The sequence below is a fragment of the Talaromyces marneffei genome, chromosome 6, assembly GCF_009556855.1.
Source record: "Talaromyces marneffei chromosome 6, complete sequence".
Taxonomy (NCBI): Eukaryota; Fungi; Ascomycota; class Eurotiomycetes; order Eurotiales; family Trichocomaceae; genus Talaromyces; species Talaromyces marneffei.
This window is the reverse complement of record NC_072353.1, coordinates 1,115,595-1,140,596: the sequence shown is the minus strand read 5'-3', so window position 1 is coordinate 1,140,596 and position 25,002 is coordinate 1,115,595. Positions and strand designations below refer to the sequence as shown.

Genomic DNA, 25,002 nt, shown 5'->3' with positions numbered 1-25,002 from the left:
AAACCAAAAATACATAGATGGTATGATACAGCCGGTTGGATACGGTAAGATAAGGTTAATCTGTGCGCTCTGATTGGCCCGAAGTCACGACATTTCTCCATCAAAATTGTCAATCGCTGAAAGCGGTATAGTCGGGGGGCAGCTGTTGCGCTGTGCGATATGAATGGACAAAACCGACGTCGCAGCTTGGAAGCATCACTTTTGCTCTTTTTCGCTCTTTTTCCCTTGTTTTCCTTATTTTTCTTATATTTATTGCTTGTTATCTATCGTCAGGTACTTGGACCACCCTAGTTTCTGGTTCCGACCACCCCCTCCCCCCTTCTTAATAATTTCGGGCGGTATGGTAAGTATAGTGATCGGGATCGACGGTGGGCTTGAATCATATTAATATACATGTCGACAAACGGCCGGGGAATAACGTGATTACACACTCTTACCACGTTTGGAAAAGAGGTGTCTTGTGCCAACTCGCACAACCAGAATTTATAGAATAGAGCAATTGTCTTCTTTCTTGCATTTATTCAGATCAGAAACATCTTCAACTTTTGCGACATCCACCATGGCAGAGGATCATCAGCAAAAGCAGCCGCCAATTCCAACTTCTCAAGCTACCCTCAGCTCTCTCCGGCTCCAACATTTCAATTACCTATCCCCAGCCAGTCAACATCAGCCTGCACCGACACAGCACTATCCATCTGGCCCTGGACCTGAAAGAAGACATTATTCATTTGATACAGACACTGAATCCCAGAGGTATCCAGCAGTGGATTATGATCAGACCGAAGGGCTGGGAGGGGTTTCGGTCAGCTCGTACGATAGTATTGATGATGATCGTATAGATCCGGCGATGCGTGGATATCCATATCACGGTAAGACGTACCCTTTATTTTGCTATCTTGCAGTATATTGCAGTATAGTATAGCATTATGCCCTTACTTTTGATAATGGGGCTATCATGTATGCTACTAGAATGAATCAATCCATATGCTTCCGTCGCTATCATGCTCTCCATTTCCTGAGCAATCGTGTCTTCAATTCCATATCTTCGTGAGCGTTAGAAAATATAGACTGACATTATCACAGGAGGAGACAAACACATCAACTACCACGCCCCAGAACACGACGTCCCCTATATGGCCAGCTCCCTCTACCCCGGAAACTCCTACTCCGTCGAAGAAGGCAGCTACCCATCTCGCGCCGGACCAGGCGGCGCCCCCGGCGCAGCAGGAGACCGCACCCCATCCGACATATCATCTTCCATCAGCCCACCCAACGGACAAATCGGCAACAATAAATACAGCACCATCCCACCCGGTGAACGCCTCGCCCGGGCCTTGAGTATCGAAGAACAAAGCCGCCTAGCCGTCGAAGAAGACAAACGACGCCGCAACACAGCCGCCAGCGCCAGGTTCCGCGTGAAAAAGAAACAGCGCGAACAAGCCCTTGAGCGCGCTGTACACGAAGCGACGGAAGTAAAATCCGCCCTAGAAACGCGCGTAACGCAGCTGGAGATGGAGAATAGGTGGCTTAAAAATTTGCTTACGGAAAAGAATGAGAATTTGCTGTCGAGATTGGCGGCGTTGCAGCCTTCAGATCTTGAGAAACTTGAATTGCATCAGCAGGATAGTAGCGGGGTGTCGTCGACTTCGTCGACGGCTACTGTGACGCAGCACACAACTTCTAAAAAGGCGGATGCGAATTCGACGTCGTCCGGGAGGAAGCCGATCAAACCGAAACCGACGCCGACTGTTGGGGTAGGAACTGATCATGACGATCATTAATCAATTGCTTTAGTTCGGTCTTTGGTTTCCTTACTTGTGTGTGCCTCTGATTGGAACGGAATGGGGGAGTTCATTGTTGTGATTGTTGAGGGCTCATATCGCTGAGGGTTTCATTATTTCTTTTGTCACTATCATCACCTAACGACGGTTACGAATATGATTGAATGCTAGAATGGTGTGGTTGTCGGGCCGGCTCATGGATCATCCTTTTCTGCCCGTGAATGAATCATACTCCTCAATACACACCTTGTAGCCATAGCTTGAAAGATCGTACTTCTCATAATATTAATAATTAAACTGAAGAGAAGGCAACGACAGGTAACCGGACTAGACAAGACAGAGAATCGATAACCGTAACAGGGGGTTCCTCGAGGACAAATAAATCAATCAAATCGTACATAGCCAGTACCAATAACATGACAACTCTAAGAGTGAATCGTGCCCAGTACACAAAGCAAAACATTAATTTCGTTAACAAAGGGGGTCAAGTAAGAAAATGTAAGTGAAAGAGAGGGGTACGTCCAAAAAATGAAACGCCTTCTGGTGTTGATATTCTCAACCCTGCCCATCACATCAGAACCAGAGAAGGAAACTTTGTAGATCGCAAGTTATAGACACGATTCGAAGGGATTTATTCTTTGTTGGGAGATTAAGCAGCGACAGGCTCGCGTTCTTCAGCACGGCCACGGATTTCTCCATTCGCGCCGCTGTGGGCAATGCTGCCGTCATCCTCTGGAATACCGTCTTCGCTCACATCATCTTCATGGTAACCAGCGTGTTGGTGGGCAGCAACCCAGGAGTCCTGGTCTTTAAGTTCATCTCCATCCTCAACGCCGCGCTTGATATTGTTCCTGCGTCGCTGCGACAATGTGCGGGATCGGGTCGACAAGTTCGAGTGAACAGCAGCTTCAGAGGTGACCCAGTTGGTGAGAGCGTCCTCGCAGTCCTGGATGATGGCCTTGCTGGCATCATAGCCGTCGTATGCCTGGCGCGTTTCTCCGGGCGTAACTGGGGTGTCATCAATGAGCTCGAGGAGGTGCTTTCCGTATCCGGCAATAATGGCAATCTTCTCGCAGTGTTCGCGGAGAGCATCGAACTGGTAGGTGAATGCGGCCTTCAACTTCTCACGAGTAATGTTGGATAACTGGGCTTCGGCGACCAAAGACTCGGCTTCGGCGCGGACCAATTCCTGCTCGAGGACGACGATGCGTGGGGAGTTGGGGTCCTTGTACTTTAATTTTGCAATCTCGTCTGTGATCTTCTGCTTGCCTGTATATCATTCGCTGTTAGTATCTTCTTCTCTACCTCCCGACAAAGCGATAGGCTTACGGTCTCTGCTGGGCTGCACAGAAGCCTCAATGTTGCGAATGCTCTTAATCGTAAGACGGTACTGGTCGTATCGGTCGACGAACTGATCCTCCAATTCACCGATTTCGTAAATCAAAACACCGAGTTTGTCGGTAACATCGGAAACATCATCATCACCGGCTTCGCCCCAGATTGAGAGTTGTTGCTATTCAGGTCAGCCTCAATAATTAATTACCATGCGCTCGCTTGGAGGGCTTAAAACATACAGCAACCTCCATCCTCTCGCGGCCAACCAACTCCATACTCCTCATGACGTTCTTTTCCATCTTGACGAGCTGAGAGAGCTTCTTGGCGAGGTCAGGGCCAAAGGCACCTGCGGCGTTCTTGCGGAAGGCATGGCCTATACGGGCCATTGTCAGTATGGATTACAGGCAAGTATGCTGCGGTTCAAGTGATGCGATTGATTGATATTCCGATATACAGCCAATGCGGGCGACGTATAATACTGGGTTGATTGACTCACCAAAGTTGTTGCGACCAAACAATCGGCCTGACTTGGTGCTGGATGGTGGTGGGGGAGGGTTCTCGATTTGCGAGGCAGTCGGGGCTCGCGACTGGCGCATAGAGTAGGTGCGATGCATGGCGATGGTAACTGCTGCGAGGTATCAGGACAACCGAATGTGGTTCTGGTGCTGGTTCTGTCTATCTGTACTATATTAGAATGTGTTTTCTCCAGATCAATCGACTGTATGTTGTAGAATAAATCTTTTTTTTTTCCCTGGTTTGGAGTAAGAGTGAAAGTTGGGCGGTGACGTTGAGATGACTACAAGCGGACAGCGACGGAAAAGTGTAACAGGAACAGCTGAGAGCGGCAGGCTGAGGCTGCTTAACGTAGGTAAGTGTAAGCGGGTAAGTTAACATACGTAACTTACTCTGTCTCTGACACAACCACACAACAAGTCAGGTTGAGGTTGTATATAGTTCTTGTCTGTCGTGGAGAGGTATAGAACTGAAATGAATTTATTTTTTTGATTGACTCGGTTGCCCGGCGTTATAAGCGCCTGAGCTGAGGTAGGCTACGTAAGTCTTAGCTCCGTCAGCAGCTGTTCCAACCTCGCAGTGACGTCGTTCGCAGCTTGGGCGGTGGATCACGAACCATGCGCTCTGATTGGCCAATGGCCCACGAAGCACTGTTACCTACATAGTAGTACCTAACTACTCTCTTACCATACAGAGAGGAGTACGGACTCGGTGTTCCCGGCCGGCTACGTACTCTACGTATACTATACTGTATCCAGTATGATACAGTAGGTAACTTGGTTGTCCATCTCAAACTAAGCTGAAACGTTTCACCCTGGTCTGATCGACGTGATGCTAGTACCCATACTACGTAGTCGATCTCGACGAGAATGGGGAACGACGGATACGATCAACCCTCGATACGGAGTATGCCTAACTCCTACTACGTACCTATTAACTACATCTATGCATACATCTGCAGGAACACGTACTTTAATCAATTCATAATTACATGACGACCATCTCTATCCACGTCCACCATGCAAAAAATAATAAAATAAAAAGGGATAGAAACCATCTTTAAGGTGATGGCGTCATCACTGCACCCCAAAACCGCGAATTGCTTGGGTAACCATACAACCCATCCTACGTCATCGATTTTGGGACCTTAGAAGCTAAGTTGGTCACATCGGGCACAAAAATCTGTACAGCCCTATCAGCACCTTCTCTTTTCGGGCATAATCCATCATCCATCTCTTGCTTTCCCCGTTGGATCTTCCATGACCAAGTTTAAGTCTTTTGATCTCCTGCTTCGGCTGTCTGATTGGCGGTCTTGCTCGATTGAGTTTGCGTCTGCCATCGGAGGGGGATCGATTGCATCTCCGTGTCTGCTCCGTGACTTGTTTCCTTCTTTGTGTGCTGAGAGGGCAGTCTACAGCGCTGGTGGGAGGTTAACATAGTACCTAGTTACAAGAACGTGTCATTTACCAGTATTGGCTATGCCGTGGCTAGTGTTAAGTATTAAGTTAATAAATATATATCGTCTCATCATTATCTATGTACATTGTTGACGGAACCGAATCACTTGTCCTTATGGCTCTTTCGCTTGCGCTTCTTTCGCGTGGATCCAGAATCCTCTTGATCTACAGCCGGCTCATCAAGTTGTGTCGGTCCAGAGGCAGACCCCCATTTCCGACTCTCAGCTTCAGATCGCAATCGCCCTAATGCCTTACCCATCCGACTCTTGCCATCCGCCCGGACCCTTGGCGCAAACGCTCCTGCGCCGACTGCGCCGCTCATAAATCGCGTGATGTTCGACTGCGTGCCTTCCTGCTCGCGCTTATTCATATCGCGAATCACAGGAACCAAGACTTCATCGGTGCGTTGTTGAGACCATCCAATAGTCGCCATTAGGAAACTTCGTAGGCCATTGAGGTCTGGCACACCCCATTGAAACTCGGACGGGTCACTGTCGACTTCGGGCTGCATGTAGGCTTCGTCGATATGTCGGTCAGGAAATGACGGTGGTAAGAAGACCTTGGTTGCCATCTTTTTGAACTTCTTGCGAAACTGCTGATGGGGGTCATTTGGTATTTCCACTCCCATCTGGACCTGCATCCACCAGTCGCGGAATTCTTCGAGGTTGTTGAACTCAGTGATAATCTCTAGAGCAGTGACTGGTCCCACGCCGGGGATGCCTTCTGTGTAATCGCTTCCGAGGAGGTGAGCAAACTGTATCAGTTTGACTCGATCCAAAGCATACTCCTTCTCCAAGTCGTTCGAAAGGAAGCATTCCACAAACTTGCTTTGATTGAACATGTTCTTGTAAATTCTGGTACCCCCAAAGAGGAATGTATCACTGTCATCCGTCACAATTCCATCAACTAACCCCAAAGACACCAGCTCAGCACACTGAGCTTCTGCTTCCATAGGTGCAGTAATATATGGTAGACCAAACAAACGGAGTAGTTGTTGACATTCAGAAACCATAATCTGAGATATTTCATCTGCATCTCTTCGGTCTTTCTTTTGTTGGTTCCGCAGCTGTTTCAATTCTTGTTCAAAATCACGTGCATTCTCAATCTGGGTCTTGTTGTTGAATTCAGACACAAAACGCGCATGCTCTTCCGTCTCGGCCGCTAGCTGTAGCATAAGATCTTCCTCTTCGGGGTCAGAGTAATCGTCATTGCCGACTGCAGTGTGGTCTTGCTCTTCAAATAATGCTGCATCATGTTCTACCGCCGAATTTCCAGGGAAAGCTTCTGTATTTATTGGAGGAGGAACATCCTCAAACTCTGGAGAAGGCGACTTCGGTTCTATAGTTGAATCCTCAGCTGGAGGCGCTGCCTTTTCCACTGTTTCTGTCCGTGAGGGAGCCTCCCGCTCATCGTCCGTAGGCTCCCAGTCAGAAACTACTTTCTCGGAAGCATCTGTTACAGAATGATCCTCCTCAGGAGGCACATGAGGCGCCATAACTTCAACAGGCGGGTTTGGAGGGTTTACTCGAACATCTTCCGCAAAATCACTCATCAAGACCGGTTTCTCCTCCGTGAATGGCTCAACATCTACAGGGGCTTGTTCATCCTGTACTTCGCTATCAGACTCAAGATCAATCACCTGCTTAGTATCCGGTATCTCATCAAGGTCAGTCACATCAGGCGACGAACGCTGTTGCATGACTTCTGCCTTGTCGAAAATAACATCATCGTAGGTCTTCTTCTCAGGCTCTTCTTCAGTCTTCTCGGCTATAAACTCTTGCTTGGTTCCATCATCCTTGCTGAACCACGGTGGAAGAGCGGCGGCTTTCTTCTTCGCTTTGCTTTGCTTGCTTTCAGCCTGCTTCTCAAAGCCTCCTGCCTCCTCATCAAGCAGGTCAGCTTGTGGTAGTTCTTCTTTTGCTCGCATATTGATCTTGAGGGACTCGAATGGCAATGGGCCGCTAAACTTATACTCAGGTGCAACCTCTGGTCGCATAGGATTGGGTTTAAGTTCTGGCTGAGACTGTTTAGATCGTGCTAAAGCCGCGGCAAAATCCATATCGTCATCATCGCTTTCGGGGGTAAGCTCGGGTTCGAAAGTAGGAGCTACAATCGGCTTAGAATCTGGTGATATGACTTGTCTAGCCTGCTCCTCTTGATGCGGTTCAAGAGACATGGCTATCGCTTTTTGAAGGTCTTCGTCCTCGCTATCTCCAAACAGATCGTCGGTGTCTCCAGGTGCCGAGAAAAACAAAGCATCCTCATCTTCCTCGTCTATTTGAGACTGGTGTGCTGCACGAAGCTCGTTTCTCCGATCCATCTGTCGCTGAACAGATTCATCAAACACGCCCTTTTGCAGAAAAGGTAGCTTAGGAAGTCTGTTCAATCCTTCAATAGGCACATCTTCAAAAGCATCATCATCTTCTTCGTCATCCTTCGCCGGTAGAACATCAGGTAAACCGTACTCATCAACATCAATCGGACGATCGGCCGCTGTGCCTTCTTTGTTGCCCACAACACCAAGCGCCCATCCGCCTTCAACGTCGGGGTTTTTGACTAAAACATACTCCTTTCCACGTTCTCCAGCAATACGCCTACCAGAGTTGAAATCAAACGCAACATCTGCGCCATTCATGCCATTGAGATTCATCAATCGTTGTGTGAGATCATTACGCTCCTTGACTCGTTCAATCTGAAACTTTGAAAATGCCATTCGGTCAGGGAACATGGAATCAAGCTGTTCTTTCGAGTAACCCATTCGTAGACGGCTGCGAATTCGAGCAGCATTAAGAATGTTGTATCGATCGGTCGCCGGTAAGCTCATAAAGAATGGACTGTCAAAATCAATTTTCGAAAAGTCATACAAATTGATATCCTCGCCATTATGGAACTGTCTCGCGTATTCTTCCAGCTCCTCCTGGGACATAATCCGAGGATCATCCGCTCCTCCCAGCTGAGTTAAATCTGTCTCGAGATCAGGCAGATGATACTGATCCTGCTTTCGGAATTTTCTGTTGCGTATCCTCTCCTGTGGCGTCATAAGTATCTCGTCAACATAGTTCGGCGCTCCCAAAGGCTCTTGCTCCTCCACATCTTCTTCATAGCCCGCCGCGCGCTTTGCTTGTTCCTCTTCTGCCCGTCTCTGGATCTGGATCGCTAATAACTTCCCAGCCGTCCTTACAGCATCTTCTCTTCTCCCATCTCGTCTCTTCTTTCTCGCCGCGATAGTTTGACGTTTGAGAATCGGTGCCCCACCATCGAACACGAACACGGGTTTGATCCCAAAGAAGAGAAGTTTACATATTCGACGAAAGAATCCAACAACATGTGCATTTCTGAGCGCATTTCCTTCTTTATCTCTAACGGCTTTGAGGAACTGGTATATCCAAATGGACGCGTCGACGGCGAGTCGTTTTCGATTGAGGGTTTCGAGTTTGACCGGTCGAGCGCAGGGTTGGACTACAGTCCAGAGTCCAGTGACACCCATGGTTGGGATTTGCTTCCCATAGGAGTTGTCGATATAATGACCATCTCAGTATTTTAAAGTGAAGGTACGATGTTGAATAGATGGGTTTGTAGCACACTGGTCATTTACGCGGAGATGGAAGAGTGACGGATGTTGGCGCATTTCTCTCACACGAAGTAGTCGCGAAGTCACGTGCTCAATATAGCCAAATACGGAATGGTATCCTGCGTTGGGCTCCAAAGTTGCTATTTTCAGCCAAAACTCAGTGTTTACCCAACTGATGAGTTTATCTTTTCTATCTTATAAGCCAATCAATCAATCTTTACATTATCTTCTCTTGCAGGTCCTTTAGTTTTGGAATGTACCGGAGAGAGCCTCGAACAGAAGGCCTCGCCATTTCTAGATCTTGTATCCAGATCTAGGATAGAGAGCACTCTGGTACACTTACTTGTTTGATGATTTTGATGACTTATGATTGAAATAAGGTCCAGGCACCGGAATAGGCATTGCCTTCAACGAAGATATATTGTGTTGTTGTGCGGATCAACTACTGTATGTGCCCCATGACCGGTGGTGAAGTCAATGACATATATCTACCTATGTAATTAGGACCAGGATACGCCGGATGGAGTAGGAAAGAGTTCGTACCTTACCTAGGTACTGTATCCCTCAAAATACGCCATGTCGCTTGCGAGTCCTGCCGTAGACAGGACGGCAGAAATGATGCTGGTTGATACAGTGGATTACAAGTCAGATTTTGAAGTTATCCTCAAATTTAACAATGCTTAACTTCTAGATCCATAGGGAGGAGATAAGATTGATAAGGTAAGTTATTAGCAATGGACCGACTCCTGAGATTTTGGGAACTCCCAGTTGATAGTTCAAAGAGTCAGTAAATTAAGATGGAAGTTTTCATCCAACGAGACTCTCAGTAATAGGAGAAGGTATTGAGAGCGAGTGTATGTTGATTGATTACCCGAATAGGTAGTACATTCCTAAAACGTACATCCCCATCATGTTTGATAGACACTACAGGAAGGTCACTCACCCTACATACTTCAGATAAATCCCACACTCAAGAAAGATCCGGAACAACTTGGATCCTTTCATCTTATTAAGTACACCAGCACAACAATATCAGCCTGACTGATATATCCTCCGCACTCGTATTCTCGCGGCCACCAATTGCAATCCGCGCATGCCACAAGGCTAAGCAGTTACGTTGCAAAGATGCACCACCCCCACCTTTTCTTAGTTTCTGGCGCCGCGGATTGCATGATAGTATGAGCTTGTTGGAAACCCGGATATTGATCTATAACGACTGATTTAGGAGCAATATACTGTTCGGTCAATAGTTTTGTCAAAGGAGTGATGAGTAACTCAAGCGCGAGTCTCTCTGCTTTAGTTTGATTAAAAGCTGATCTGTAATTAGCAGACATTGCAGAAGTGGATGGCTATCCTTCGTTAGAAGCTCAAGCCTTTGTGAACAACATCTTTGACCAGTACGCAAACTCAGAACAGTCACAGTCACGGCTGTTTTACTCCTAGTGTTTCTGACGAGGTAACAGATATAAAAATGCTGATGATACGCTCGCAAAAAAGCTTGGGGAGCTGAATCTCAACAATCGCCGGCGACTGAACGAGCACTCTAGTGGATCTAAGGCAGAGAAACCTGCTGAAACACATGTGAGAGTATCAGGTTTCAATAGTATCGTTACATTCGACGAGTCGAACGAGCAGGTTTACGTCCCAATACCATTTCATTATGGCGATGATTGGAGTCCCAACAACAATGGCTCCAAGATTCCAAGACGAAAAGAAAGCAATGCCTATGTGCCTCCAGCACCCTGGCAAGTACGGCTTGAAGCACCGTTCAAATGCGCACTGTGTAAGAAAATCGTTACTCTCAGAGGCCACGAGGCATGGATGTAAGCTATATACCCTGCAACTTATATGACAACCTCCTAAGTATAGCGTAGGATACATGTGTATGCAGATCTAAAATCGTACATCTGCATACACCCTCTGTGCAACCAATCATTCGAGTACTACCACCTCTGGGTCGAGCATGTCTTGACCAGTCATTTTCCAGGACTGAAACGATATTGTCTCTATTGCAACGCCGAGATAAACAGCACAGACCGAACTTCCACACGCAATGCATTCGTGGAGCATCTGGTTTATAATCACTGGGACAGCCTGAGTGATACCGAACGCACCGCTGCAACCCTGGACACCGAGAGATTTGTCCTTGCTCCGTTCAATTCGTTTCCTTGTGGTATTTGTCGACGAACAAACTGGAAGACATGGTTTGAGTTTGCAGCACATATGGCCCGCCACTTGGAAGAGATCTCACTGGCAGCTCTTCCAGATCATATGTATTCACTCGATGAAAGCCCAGCTGCCAGGAAGCAACTCCATAAGAAACGTCGGCAGGATGCTCCAAAGGAAAATGTCGATAATTTAGAGCTAAGTCTCAACAGAAGACAGCACAAGCCCGATGAAGACGAAGAAGAGAGTGATTTAAGTGAAGAAGATCCAGAGTACGTCAGGGTAGACCGAGAGCTAACCAAAGCACCATTACCATCAGTCAAAAAGCCGCATCGGGGCAGTCTCCGGCCTCGGAAAGTGCATGAGAAAGTCAAAGAAAGCAAGCAAGATCAAGACGAACAAGAAGAGCCAACCTCATCTCCTCATGTCAAGTTCGAAGATAAAAGTCGGGATCGCAACCATCGAAAACATGCATCGCACAACCCTTCACCGTCTAAGGGCAAAGGTTCCAAGAATCAACCTGTTCAGCAGTATCCTAGCGAGGATACCAGGCTGGATGCAATGAGATCTTATTATAAAGCCTATCAAGAGCGATATGAACAGCTGAAAGCAGGTGGTCAAGGTTACGAAAATTATGGATATCCATCAGCACACGCATATCCAAATTACTATAGAGGAGGCTACCCTTATGCCGTAGGGGGATATGATAATAGACTCCTGTATTCGGGGCACAGCAACGACCATTCTAATTGTCGCTGTCAGACATGTGCCGCGATGCGCGAAGACTACCTTGGTGAATGATGATACAATTTTTTTATGTGTTTGTTATTGAAATCTTCTCTTTTAGCGGGTTGGTTTTGTTACAATTGTTTTAGATACCTCAGGGGCTGCTGCGAAGGCGTTTGGAGAACAGATTTTGGAATATGCTCAATGTGTGTGCTTATTTAGTGAAATGAACGCTAACTATGGACTGAAGGCCTCTCCATTTTAATATCAATCATAATCATATTGATTCAGTGGAAGGAGTGCTTCCAATTATAGAGAATTACGTAGACGAATCGGCAAAGCCGAATGCTCCTCATTCATAATTAAGATTACAAGATCTAGAATAGACGACCTTCTGTTCGTTGTATGAGGTTGAATTATCTGAGTCTGCTCCACGCTTGGCAGTTGATGCCTGATGCTGGTTTGATATGGAGTCAGCCGAGATAGTTCCTCACGCACCAATCATTGGTGGAAACTCCGTGTTAGACAGGACTAGGTACTCGAAATGGGGTTCAATGCGCTTACTTTACTCTAGAAATCAAGGTCAATAGTGTAAACAGCATGATCAAAACGAGAGTGATCATTTATCCAACGTAGATTAAAACATGCACAGGGTATATACAACTCTTAATAATATCATGATAGATACAGTCCTCATGCCTGCGTGACTGAGGGAAACGCCAAGCTTCCGGTATTCCAACTCAAAAAATATTCCCAGAACGACGAGGCCAAATCCACCTCCCACGATGTGATAGTGCCTCTTTCTCACTTCCCTCATCAGTTATCCGCGGAAACTCCTCAATCATAATCTTCCCATTCTTATCAAGAGGAACTTCATGGCCCCCTCGTCGACGGCGCTCAGATACGATGTTGTGATCGTCACGCGCCCAAATCTTGAATGGAGTGCTCGCATCCTCTTCTTCGGGGGCTGGCGGGACTTCTGCTGTGAAAAGTGCCTGAATGGCTTCAGCGTCGTCTCGGCGCATTCTTGATATTTGTTCGAATCTTGCTTCGACGGCGTTTGGGTCGTTTCCGTCTTCGTCATGTCGAGAAATGAGAATTTCTTCCATCGTTTCGAGGCCGAGTTCGATACTAGCTGTGTCGTGATAGTCGGCGGCGAGATCTTCAGGAGTATTTTCTCTTTCGAATTCAAGTATATTCTCATCGGTGACGAAGTCTGAGGGTGGCGTTTCTTCTATTGCTCTGTTCTCATCTTGAATATGTTCTGGGTTTCTATCAAGCCGGTGATCAGGAGTAGGTGGCTCGAGGTTGACTTGTATGCCGCCGCCAACGATGACTGGCCGCTTTTTTGGAGATGCGCTAAGTGCGCTCAACTTGACACCAATATTTGCTTGGTGCGGCCTGTCGACTACTACTACTGAAACATCAGATGGGGTCGATTGCGTGTTTGACTCTTTCGACGTAGATTTGGATCTCTGGACTACTTCCAACGGTGAACGACGGGTGACGGAGACACTCACTGAATTGTCGTCGATAGTTTGGAACCCTCTTTCAACTGTTGATGGTTTTTGAATAGGAGATTCGAGTCTGGAGACGACCATTTCGAGTGTGCGAGGGGTAAGGTTGCGTTTTCGAAAGGATGGCTTGGTGAAATGTTTGCAGAAAAACTCCTCGTAGCTTTCAAATTCCTCGCTAGAGGAGATGCATTTTTGCACATACGTTCCGTAGTCGGCCCAATATCTCATAATGAAGTCGTCCCACAGAGAAGAGTCTTCCAATACCCCACAACGGTATAATGACTGTAATTCATGGCACAGGGTCTGGAAATGGTCAAAGTTGCCCGCATATTTGGGATATGACCTTTTGAACATGTCGTAGACCTTTAGAGCATCCTTGTTCAAAGATACATGCTCATGATTACTTCCATTACTAATGTCGGGGTCAACATCAACCATCATTTGTGTTCTGGTAGTACCGATGGTCCTATCGAGGAGCTTTCTAGGCCGTTTGGAAGGGCTTTCCTCAGTCTCCTGGTCATCGAGCTCTGCTAATCTTCGTTTAAGTTTCTTCCCGTTGACCATTGCTGGTGACGGATTGAGATCGTTCTCGACCCGTTCTTTGGGTGACTCATGATCCTGCGGGGATACTTGTGCATGCCGGGCAGGTGACAGAAGCGAGCTATCTGGAATGACCTCCATTAAACGTTGGCTGTCCTGGTGAGACAAAAGACTTGAGCCTTGTAGATCACCATTTGTGTTCTGTGAATCTACTACAATGGGTCTTTGAGCATCTTGCAGTTGGTGTTCTTGACCTGACGAACCTTCCGTGCTCTGTAGAGAGTTGGCAATCAATTGTGAGGATGATTTATTGCTGCCAGAGGAGCTTTGCTGAGCGATCCACTCTTGCGAATGAGTAAGTGCATTCTCTGCTCTTTTAGCGGCCGCAAGCTTCAAAGCAGCGGCCGGCGTGTTAAGGATTTGGACCTGAGCAAGAAGAGCAGAACTCGTGCTGGACGAACCAGGGGCCATAGGTCCCGAGAACTCTATTTGGCTGGCAATATCCTGAGATTGAACAAGTAGAGCCTGGGGAACAGCCATCTCCATGTCAGAGTCATCACTAAGCTCAGTAGCTTCGCCCTGAGATCCAGGATCTCCAAAAGGAATATCGACACCAGAGTGAGTGGACAATTTTGAGATGTGACCTTTATTATCGTCAGTAGAGACGTTTGCACCCTGGGTAGAATCAATATTTTGATCAACTTGAGACGCTGGTTGAGCGATCCCAGCTTGACTGTCAAGATTTGCTTTATTGACAGGATCTGCCATCCCATTGACATGGTTTTCTGTAATACCCGCTGGTCTTCGGTCATTATTCTGTCGAGTCGGACTATCTGGGGGCGCTATAGATTTTGGTTGATCTCGAGGAGGGCTAGGAGGCCAGGAAGCTTCAGATTCCGCTTCCGAATCCGAATCACTCTCTTCTGATAGAGGTTTCGATGAACGTGGAGGGTCATCTTCTTGCTCTCGCCATGGCCCAGCTTTCTGACTAGAAGCATGTACTCTCCTGGCATCGGCGAACAGTCGGGTCATTTTTGCATTCCATTCCCGGAGCAGAGTCGGTGGCACATGTCCTTGTGGATAAGGATGACCTACATCTGGAGGGATCCAGCAATCATTACGATCAAGAAGTTCTTCCTGCTCTCGTGGAATAACGACATCCCTTCGACGTAGCCTTGTCATATAAGACCATGGATCATGGCGGGAACATTTCTCTTTTTGAGCTGGTTCGGTGAACTGCGTACGGTTCGCATCTGAAAGTTCATCCGAGGGATTGACGTGATTGTCGCTGTTCTCTGTTATGGGGGCAGGGTTCTCTGAAGACGATGAAAATTGAACTTGAAAGCTGGCGACTTCGTCCTGTGGATCCATTTCTGTTTTCTTAGAACCCTTTTCAGGGGATGTTTTGTGCCTTTGAGAGGAGCGTGCCTCGCTAATTGACCTCTTTCTCTGACCTTGGGAAAGTTTTTTGGCTTTTCTTGATTGACTTGTCGTCATAAAGTGAACCTCTTGGTCATCGCGCTCGTCATTTGTGCCCAAATCTGAGCTAGTTGTGGAGTCAGGGGATGAATTAGGGAATTGCGATTGTTGCTCCGGTGAAGGTTTCTGTCGGCTGTCATTGATAATGCCCTCAGAAAGTGGTCTCTCATCCCACACATTATTCGACGAAGTAGATATGCCGAAATCTGGAGTGGGTGCTTTTTTTGTGCATCTAGAAGAGGAATCAATCACTGAGCGTTGTGATTGTTGCTCTGGTAAATGTTTCTGTCGATTGCTTTTGTCAAGGAACCCTAAGAGTAACCTCCTATTGTGAGCATTATTCGAGACAGTAGATTCCGTGTGGGCTGCAGAAGGCATATTTTGCCGGGAATTGGACTGTTGAAATTGAGTTGCCAGTCCCTCCTGCGACCCGAAAGGCGCAGCTGAATACCCACTGATGTCGGCATCTTGGGACGTTATGGACTCTCTCGAAGGAGGCCTTTCTGGGAGCTGAGATGCTAGAGGATCCTGCGTATTCATGGTCTGACGTCTTGGGTATGGTCTTGTTGCTGAACAGTTGCCATGTTCTTGCCCAGTAGCCACAAAAGGCGTCCTACTAGCAGTATATTTAGTGGCCCCGTCCACACCACTGGACCTGACTTGAGTCATAGTGGAAGTGAATACCGCGAATCTAGACGAACGTTATCTCCACTGGTCTGTAAGACAAGCTATCCATTCCATATGACATATGTCTGCATTATTCGAGGCCTTCTTCATTCGTGTTTTGGTATTCGCATTCGTACGTATGTGTGCGTGTTACTTGGCCGTCATATCACAAGGGGCATTAAGCCAATGCGAATCGAAGGGTATCGACGGGAGGGTATAGAACCGCAAACGCGAAGTCGTGGGTACAGTCTAGCATGAGAATGAGTAAATGGTCACGACGCAGGTAACTTGAAAAAGACGGCCATCAAGCACACATTGTTTATATCACCTGTCACTCATTGATCTGAGAGAATGGAGTGTCTCCCATGTGCTGGCGAATTGGGCTGATGTTATCGTCCTGGGTTGACCTCATTTTTCCCTATCGATGGTCGGGTGAGACGCGCTTTGGACAGTGACTAAACCCAATCAGGCATCATTACCCCAAACTGCCGAGGCGCACCAGCCACAGTTTTGTGTGTTGTGCCGCGCCAGTCAAGCCACAGAGTCACGCGCCACCCCACGTCATCACATGCATGCTTCAGGTTGTTGCCAATTGGGCAGCCTGGCCCTTGTCCATCCATTGATCTATGACTCCGCATCTTATCGTCGCCTAGTGCACTTCGTTTCTTGATTTCTTTCTTCATAGACTAACTACTACGTCCCACCAGTGTATCTTTCGTCCAGCGTTTTCCTACCGTTTGAGCAACCATAGAAACAGACGAAGAAAATCACTCTACGCTCTTGATAACGCACTGAAAAGAAACAGGATGATATTCCTCTCTCCGGTCATCCATTTGCTCAAGAGGCTTCACTAAAGTTGCCCAAGATGGCTTCCCAGAAAGTCAACGAACCTCCGAGTCCGTCCGCGTCATCGATATTCTTGCCTCTAGGGAGACGGGGTTCCCGCAGCTCTTTGTCAACCCAAGCCGAACGCGAGACGTTAACAGAGGCACTGGATCAGATCCATTCGGCGGCCTATCAATCCGACTCTCTTACGGTCTTCAACGAATTTGCCAATCCTCCCACCCCGTTATCAGCCGTCGAAAACAATAATGTGCCGAGTGATTCGCAGGGCGGACTTAGTGGACTATATAGTCGGTTGCGAGCGTCTGTTGGTGGCGCGAAGGATAGTGGTAGTTCCGGACGACGAGTCGAAGGAGCCTCTACGCCTGTAATCAACAAACAAACAGGCGGGGAAGATAATACGGTAGCCACGAATGATGTCCAGGCTTCAAATCCCAGTTCGGCCCATGCTTCCAAAACACAGACACCTTCAGTCGGAACTCTGTCACCCGCGACAGAGTCGTTCAACGCAGTCCAAAATTTCAAAAATTCCAAGCTCATGTCAAAACCAAACAGTATATCTTCGTCCAAGACATCACTATCTTCAACTTCAGCAGTCAAATCGCCCGTACCACCACCCACTAAAGCAACAGACCCCACAGTTACCGAGTTGAATGTTAACGTTCCTCATGATGGTAGCCGGAACTTTGAAACAAGCAATGGAACTTCGCCGCTGAGTATGGAAACGGCCGTCACACAACACAATGATCCTTTGCGGTTTAATGAAATTGAACATATAGATGGTGTATCAAGCCGGCGGTCTTACTCGCCTATACTGACCGCGAAATTACCCAACGTCCACCGGGAGAGTTCGAATCCGAAGGACCTGCTCATCAAGTCAAGTTCCGGAAATGCCATGTCAGTAAATGACAAGTCAGGGCGGGTGTTTGATCGCCGAGATCTTACTGAATTGGACACATCTGTCGGCTCTGGCTCCCGAAACGTGAAGCATGCCGGAAACAGTGATGAGGTTTTCAACACAGCACAGGGAAATACCGCTACGACTTCTTCAAGCTCTATTACTGTCGATGGGTCAACGGCCCCAACATCTGCGGGTGATAGCATACCACACGAGTTAGATGATGGCCTACCTACACATAGTCGGCACCCTTCGATCACTCAGTCATCTATTGTTTCGCTTGAAGACCGCGACGTGAAGAGTCCGGTTCCATCGAAGCTTTCCATTGATATACCTCAGGAAAAACTTGTCAACAGGGTCAGTACCAGTCGTTTACCGGGATATGTCATGTCCAGAGCATCATCTAATGAAACGGCTACCACCAACTCGGCTCTAATGGGATATACTTTGCAGCAGCCTTACCGTCAACAACCTACTAACAAAGGCACGAGTACTCCAAATAATACACTCAATCAATTGAGAAGCAAATTGTTGAGCAGGGAGTTTTGGATGCGAGATGAGAATGCCAAAGACTGTTTCTTGTGCGGAGAACCTTTTACTACTTTTCGTCGAAAGCATCATTGCCGGACCTGTGGACAAATCTTTGACTCAAAATGTACATCTCTGCTTCCGGGAGTTTATTTCGGTCAAGGTAGCTCCGTCAGAGTCTGCAAGCCTTGTGAAGACATGATCAACTCGCGCGAATACGATTCTTCGGATTTGTCAGACATTGAGCAAAGTCCAGTAACAACCCCAAACCCGGGGAATATGGACTTTTCGATCAATGGATCACCAGCTAATGGTGCGAGAGAAGATGAGGACGATGCCTCTTCAATCAGATCCCAGTCTATAGAGCATGTGTTAAAAACACCAACTATGGCGATTCCGGCAACACGGCGTGTCAATGAGAGCGGCAATCGTCGATCTGCTGTACTAGAAATTGGGTCTGAACGACCATTGACTCGCCCGACATCTTCTAGGTCGTTGAGATCATCTGCAAATCCAAGTCGTCATCCAATGGGCCACAAAAGGCATCATTCACGGCAACAGCATCTTCGTGGTTTCAAACCATATCATGAGGATCGGGCACCGTTTCAACAACGTCGCCACTTAGAGGATGCGAATAATACAGATCGACTGCCTGCTTTTCATCGTGACAATATTATTGACCCAGATCTCGCTCAATATTTATCGGATGACGCCTCCAGCGGTGATGAGCAGCCAAATTTACTTAGTGTTGCCTCTGACAATAATCTAGCCAAGAGCAGCGGTGAACATGAACGAGCTACCTTTGGCGGTCTACTCGCAGCTGTGAAAAAAGGTCGCTCCCGTTTCAGTGACCGCAGTACCGCAAATGGTTCAGGACTTATACGGGATCCTGATGATGCAAGTATCGGCAGCTCTAAGGCAGTCAATTTACCACGAAACTCTCGAAGACGAAACCTTAGCATCGCTAGTAGCATTCATCAACGGCCGTCGCCGCGACTATCTAAAGACAATCCTCTAATATTGCATGATCATCAGACGCCCAGCAACTCCCAGTTTGCTTACCCGTCATCAACGAGCGGTTTCAAGATGACGAGAAGCTCATCTATGAGGGGATCTAGTGCTCCGGCGATCGAACTGAACAGACTGAGTCTGGAACACGTTCGAAGGCTACTTCGACAACTCTTAGAAGATTCTTCAATACCGCACGCCAGCAGCTGGGAAACTGCTCTCTTACCTATCCTACTCAGAGCTACGGATGATGTTGACCCTGACGTGCAGCGCGGTGATGATATGGACATCCGCCATTACGTGAAGCTCAAGAAAATTCCCGGAGGACGTCCTGGTGATACGTCTTATGTATCTGGATTGGTCTTTACAAAAAATCTAGCCTTGAAGAGCATGCCACGCAGTATTCCTCAGCCAAGGATTCTCATCATCACATTCGCTATAGAATATGCACGTCATCAACAACATTTTATGAGCCTGGAGCCGGTTATTCGCCAGGAACGAGAATTTCTCGAGAATCTCGTTTGCAGGATCGCGGCACTACAACCAAACTTACTTCTCGTTGAGAAGAGCGTATCTGGTTTAGCACTCGAGCTCCTCGAGAAGTCGAATATTGCCACGGCTTACAATGTTAAACCCTCCGTGCTAGAAGCTGTTTCGAGGTGCACACAAACGAGGATAATTACCTCCATGGATAAACTAGTTACAATACCAACACATACAGGGCATTGTGACAGTTTTGATTTGAAGACTTACGTCTATGGCGGTAGGAGAAAAACATACATGTATATCTCTGGCTGTGCTAAAGAACTTGGTTGTACGATTGTCTTACGTGGTGCGAACGGCGAGGTCTTGTCGAGGGTCAAGCGTATTACTGAGTTCATGGTCTACGTTGTCTACAATCTGAAATTAGAAACGTGTCTGATGAGAGACGAATTCGCAAAAATTCCTACGGTTGACGATTTCAGCAATGGACTTCCATCTTCTACTGGGGAGAAATCTGCAACTGCCAAGACTTCTCTTACTTCCGAAATTGCTACCGTCCCTGAGGATGCTGGTCAATCAGACGCGAAAGAGGCTCCTGAATCGCAGGCAAACATTGTCCCTGCTACCGTGGAGGTGCCTGATGATGTCCCCATGCCTACTTACTACGAGGACATGGTTGAGAAACACCAAACCAAAATACTCTCTGCTTCACCATGTGTGAAATTCGAGCCTCCGTATCCGCTCATGCGAGCAAGAGAATTAGAGCGCCGGGTATCCTATCTAGCACGCTTGCGCGATAGAATCGTTCAGAGCTCGGATGAGAAAAACAAATCTCAGAAATTCGTATTGATCACACCTGAGCTCGTTCACCAAAACCCGGACAATGCGTCGGTCAAAGTAAGAGAAGTTTTACGCGCGGTTCATGAGGCGGAATTGGATAGAGCTATGCACAATTATCTGACACAGAAACGACAATGGGAAGCCTATCTTTCAGGAAACTCCAACCTATTCGATCCATACGCTCATCAGAACATTGTCGTCCTCTACAGCCTAGTGTGCACCACCACCTCTATACCATGCTCAGGCCCCGATATCTTCGCGTTGGATTTCTACAATGAACACGAAAGTGATGATCAAGTGTTTGAGCCCGACTTTACTTTGGGCCAATACGTGGAAGATTTGTGTGTGGAGGCCAACTCGGTTTGCACTGCTAACGGATGCGAGAACCTCATGCATGAACATCACCGACAATATGTCCATGGGGAAGCACAGATCAGTATATTTGTGCAGCCCTATCCATCGAAATTGCGTGGTCTTCAAGACACTATTCTGATGTGGAGTTGCTGTAAAATATGTGGAAATGAGACGCAAGTGATTCCTATGTCTGCAAACACATGGAGGTATTCATTTGCGAAATATCTGGAGTTATCATTTTGGAGTAGAAATCTCCGTGTTCGGGCCGGGGTTTGTCAACATGACATTCATCGCGATTACTTGCGATTTTTTGGATTCAAGGATATGGCATTGCGAATCCATTATGACCCTATTACCTTGCTTGACATTATTGTGCCTCGCACACGGGTGACTTGGAAAGTTGATAACGACTTACGTCTGCGAAATGAGGTATACAACAAGTTCGAACACCGCATCTCCAAGTTTATGTTATCTGTGAAGAACCGATTAAAGAGCATACGTGTCGAGAATATCATGCCCGAAAAGGTTGATGATTTCAGGAAGGAGATCGAAGTACTGGTGAAAAAGGCAAACGATGATCACAACGATTTGACAAAGCACTTACAGGAACAATACATGAATTCACGTTATTGGGAGGTCATTCCGTTGAACGAGGTTCTTCGTGCTGTTCAAGAAAAGGTTGTCGAATGGGACACTACTTTTGCAGACTTTGAGAGAAACTTCTTCCCCTCGGAGAAGGATATCAGACGCTTGGCCTCGTTACAACTGAAGAAAATTTTCCTCGACAAGGATGCCTCGGCCACTTCTCTTACGTCTACCGAAGAGACGCCAACCACCCCAACTGAAAAAGATCCCTCTGGAATTGAGGAAGAAGCTGAGCAGCCAAGGTCAATGCGCCGCATGACTTTATCCCCAGAAAAAGCGAAAGATGTACTTGTTTCTGTTGTTGAAGAGCATTCCGGAAAGCCTGGGTTGCAGGATGAAGTCACAGAACCCGCGGACCCTATTCCTGATATTGGACCAGCAACTGTGCCTGACTCAAGCGTGGCCAGCCAAGAAGTAGAACATCTTGACCTTGCTGTTTCAACAAGTATGTCAGAGGATATTCAACTTGAACGCCAATCTTCGATAGATCTACCTCAAATATCACGAGTTGCGACGTCGCCTCCATATTCCGGTCGAATGACGCCATCTCCAGAACTAATCAGTCGACCGAGCTCGGGGCTGAACAAAAGACGTCCCACAGAATTTACAACAAGCCCTAAACAGATACCTTCATCGTCTGGCATTCCCCGACTCACCGAACAGAGCGCCAGGGCTAGTGGAAAAGCAAAATCTCCCCCCATGTTCCGAACTCAGTCCCAGCCATTACAGACATTGCGAGAAAAGGGAGCCAACGGTTCCAGAAACTTATTGAAATTGACGCCTGGTAGCTCGAGCAAAAAACAAAATCCTCTTCCCAATCCTTCGGGTCATGAGAGACCGAAGTTTGGAGAAAAGAAGTTTTCTGATCGGATTGGTTTGGCTACTTTAAACAAGAATAAAACCACCAATAGTCATTCCTTCATTCCTCGCTCAATCACACCAAAGAACAAGAGTCCCCGTGTCTCAAGTCTAGCGAGACATTTTGAACAGCTGAGCAGGGAATTCGAAAAGGAAAGGCAGCGTGAAAGATTGCAAAGAGCAGCAAAAAGCAAGCACTCGCGGGCATATCCCATCATATCTTCCAGAGCGACTGTTGAGGTTTATAAGAACGTACGAGAAGCTGTGGAAGAGCGAGAACCATCGGGAGATGGCGATGATCTTATTTCTGACGCAGGACGATCGTCATCAGAGAGCAAAGCCGACAAAATAAGTGAAGAACCATCTGAGAGCAAAGCTTCAACGCACAAAGAGCTTGTTCTTGAGAATCCAACTTCCCCAGAGAACGAGCCGAACACAGTAGCTGAAAATATTTCGGAGGCAGAAGATGTCCAAAGTGATGAGGATCAAAGCTTAACACCGACAGAATCGCCTGAAGAATCAATGAAGATGGAAGATGAATTGGATCTGAAAGAACTTCCCAAGCATGAACGGAATACCTTAGTCAAACTGCTGGCTAATTTCTGGGCGGAACGATCTGCTAGCGGGTGGCAAGCGCTCGATTACCCTTTGAAGGTATCCGATCACGTATTCGCAGATTGCGATATCATCGTTCGTGAAGATGAGCCCAGTTCTTTGATAGCATTCGCTCTAGATTCTTCGGATTACAAGAGCAAGCTGGCCAGTATTCAAGATCACTACGATAAAGAAGAATGGCAACATGACCATGCTTCTGGAGTGGAGGCGCGGGACCAGGCTAGGGTAGAGAGCGCTCTTCTACGGCCAACTGGAACTCATCTCAAGTATCAATTTCAAGAAGGCCAGGCAAAGATGCTGTGCAAGGTATTCTATGCCGAACAGTTCGATGCATTGCGTAGGAGATGCGGTGTTGCAGATCGCATCGTCGAATCACTCTCTCGATGCGCCAAGTGGGATTCGAAAGGCGGCAAGACAAAGTCATTATTTCTCAAGACACTTGATGACAGATTCGTTCTCAAATCACTATCACAAATCGAAACGCAAGCGTTCTTGAAATTTGCTCCTGCCTACTTCCAAATCATGTCCGAAGCTCTGTTCCACGAGCTTCCTTCTGCGATTGCCAAGATGTTTGGCTTCTATCAAGTCATCATTAAGAACCCAGTCACCGGAGTGGAGTTCAATTGGTTCCTGCTTCTAATGGAGAACCTATTCTACGACCGAGTACCAACACGCATATTCGATCTCAAAGGCTCAATGCGAAACCGTAAAGTCCAAAGCACCGGTGAACGCGACGAAGTCCTGCTCGACGAAAATATGGTCGACTTCATCTATGAAACCCCCTTGTTCACTCGCGAACATTCTAAAAAGCTCCTCAGTCAGAGCGTTTGGAACGATACGCTATTCCTTGGTCGACAAAACGTCATGGATTACTCGCTGATGATTGCAATCGACGAACCACGCAAGGAACTCGTCGTCGGTATCATCGACTGCATCAGGACGTATACATGGGACAAGAAACTCGAATCCTGGATCAAGGACCGCGGATTTGCAGGTGGAGGCAAGAATAGACCGACTGTGACGAGTCCGAAGGAGTATAAGAGTCGATTCCGACAAGCGATGGCTAGATATGTTCTTCAAGCTCCAAAGTATGCCCGCCTCCTTTTTGTATACTGTATTCGTCATGCTAATATTTAAAACAGCTGCTGGCACGAGTTCCACTCCACATTTTCAGACAACCGCCGCATCGAAAACCACCTTTCTCACATGCAGACACCTCTCGACATAGAGACCAGCGATTTGACCATCCATACGAATAGCGAATAGATCTGATGTTCTGCTGCTTGTTCCAGAAACCTCACTCCTTTTTTGTGGTTTACACTTTATGACCATAGATTCTTCACGACAGAGCATACATGTTATATACATAGCCACGATACCCCCTACTGTACCTAGCCCCTATGACGGGAAACTTTCATACGAAATGATGAATATTAGATGATGATTTAAGTTATATACTCTAATACTTAACTTAAAAACTATCTCTATCCTTGCGCATGTGTCTGCGTTAATGCATACTACAGTAATTCATGACAATAGACATACATACACAGTACCCAGTTCCCTCCTGGTGGATATTGTTGAAATCACAGCTAATTATCGTAGGGTTAGAGCAACCAAACCCCCAATAGACCTAAAGCCTAGAGCAGAGCTGGGTTAGGTTAGTTAAGTCAAAAGATATCGGCGAATATCGGAACCAACCCTGTAAAAACCATCCTGTATTCGGAACCTCGGTTGAAAAATGGCCGAACGGAGCACAATCTCCATGTCCCCCATGTCCATATATAAGCCTTTCTCAACCCCTGTAATGGTTTCTTGCATATATGAATTTTGATCTTTACTACATAGCGGGCCCCTGAAGAGGGTTCGTTTTAGGGTATTGTCTTCCGATGCGGTTCAGGAAGCATGATGATACTACCTAACCGACGGTGACTCAGATATCCATCTATCGGTCAATGTTGATTTATCGGTTTTCTCACCCCTGTACGAAGCTTGGGGATTGAGACTTGCTCATTTTCTCTAAGACGAAAAAAGGACTACTGTACAGAACTAACTAACATATATTTCAGTTGAGAAAACCACACATGCACATATATTTGCTCAAAAGATCGAACATGGATCATGCTGATCTATCTATATAGGAAATTTAACATCTAATGATTTGAGAAATCTATTCAGA

At 47.0% G+C, this 25,002-nt stretch overlaps 6 protein-coding genes across 6 annotated transcripts; 3 read left to right on the top strand and 3 right to left on the bottom strand.

Moving 5' to 3' along the window:
• Window positions 1-559: 559 nt before the first annotated feature.
• EYB26_007926 (uncharacterized protein) lies at window positions 560-1,781 on the top strand (the record flags this gene model as incomplete). Its single annotated transcript, XM_054267185.1, has 2 exons — window positions 560-869; window positions 1,084-1,781. 2 exons carry the CDS (start codon window positions 560-562, stop codon window positions 1,779-1,781), a joined length of 1,008 nt encoding a protein of 335 aa, XP_054123160.1.
• Window positions 1,782-2,430: 649 nt separating this feature from the next.
• On the bottom strand, window positions 2,431-3,730 carry EYB26_007925 (uncharacterized protein; the record flags this gene model as incomplete). The annotated part of the gene is made up of 4 exons (XM_054267184.1): window positions 2,431-3,050; window positions 3,111-3,294; window positions 3,356-3,489; window positions 3,613-3,730. The coding sequence occupies 4 exons, from the start codon at window positions 3,728-3,730 to the stop codon at window positions 2,431-2,433; spliced, it is 1,056 nt and encodes a 351-aa protein (XP_054123159.1).
• A 1,459-nt stretch (window positions 3,731-5,189) lies between these two features.
• On the bottom strand, window positions 5,190-8,573 carry EYB26_007924 (uncharacterized protein; the record flags this gene model as incomplete). Its single annotated transcript, XM_054267183.1, has 1 exon — window positions 5,190-8,573. One exon carries the CDS (start codon window positions 8,571-8,573, stop codon window positions 5,190-5,192), a length of 3,384 nt encoding a protein of 1,127 aa, XP_054123158.1.
• Window positions 8,574-9,923: 1,350 nt separating this feature from the next.
• Window positions 9,924-11,624, top strand: EYB26_007923 (uncharacterized protein; the record flags this gene model as incomplete). Its single annotated transcript, XM_054267182.1, has 4 exons — window positions 9,924-9,927; window positions 9,985-10,054; window positions 10,121-10,480; window positions 10,532-11,624. 4 exons carry the CDS (start codon window positions 9,924-9,926, stop codon window positions 11,622-11,624), a joined length of 1,527 nt encoding a protein of 508 aa, XP_054123157.1.
• A 665-nt stretch (window positions 11,625-12,289) lies between these two features.
• On the bottom strand, window positions 12,290-15,754 carry EYB26_007922 (uncharacterized protein; the record flags this gene model as incomplete). Its single annotated transcript, XM_054267181.1, has 1 exon — window positions 12,290-15,754. The coding sequence occupies one exon, from the start codon at window positions 15,752-15,754 to the stop codon at window positions 12,290-12,292; it is 3,465 nt and encodes a 1,154-aa protein (XP_054123156.1).
• Window positions 15,755-16,616: 862 nt separating this feature from the next.
• EYB26_007921 (uncharacterized protein) lies at window positions 16,617-24,089 on the top strand (the record flags this gene model as incomplete). Its single annotated transcript, XM_054267180.1, has 2 exons — window positions 16,617-23,911; window positions 23,966-24,089. The coding sequence occupies 2 exons, from the start codon at window positions 16,617-16,619 to the stop codon at window positions 24,087-24,089; spliced, it is 7,419 nt and encodes a 2,472-aa protein (XP_054123155.1).
• Window positions 24,090-25,002: the final 913 nt, after the last annotated feature.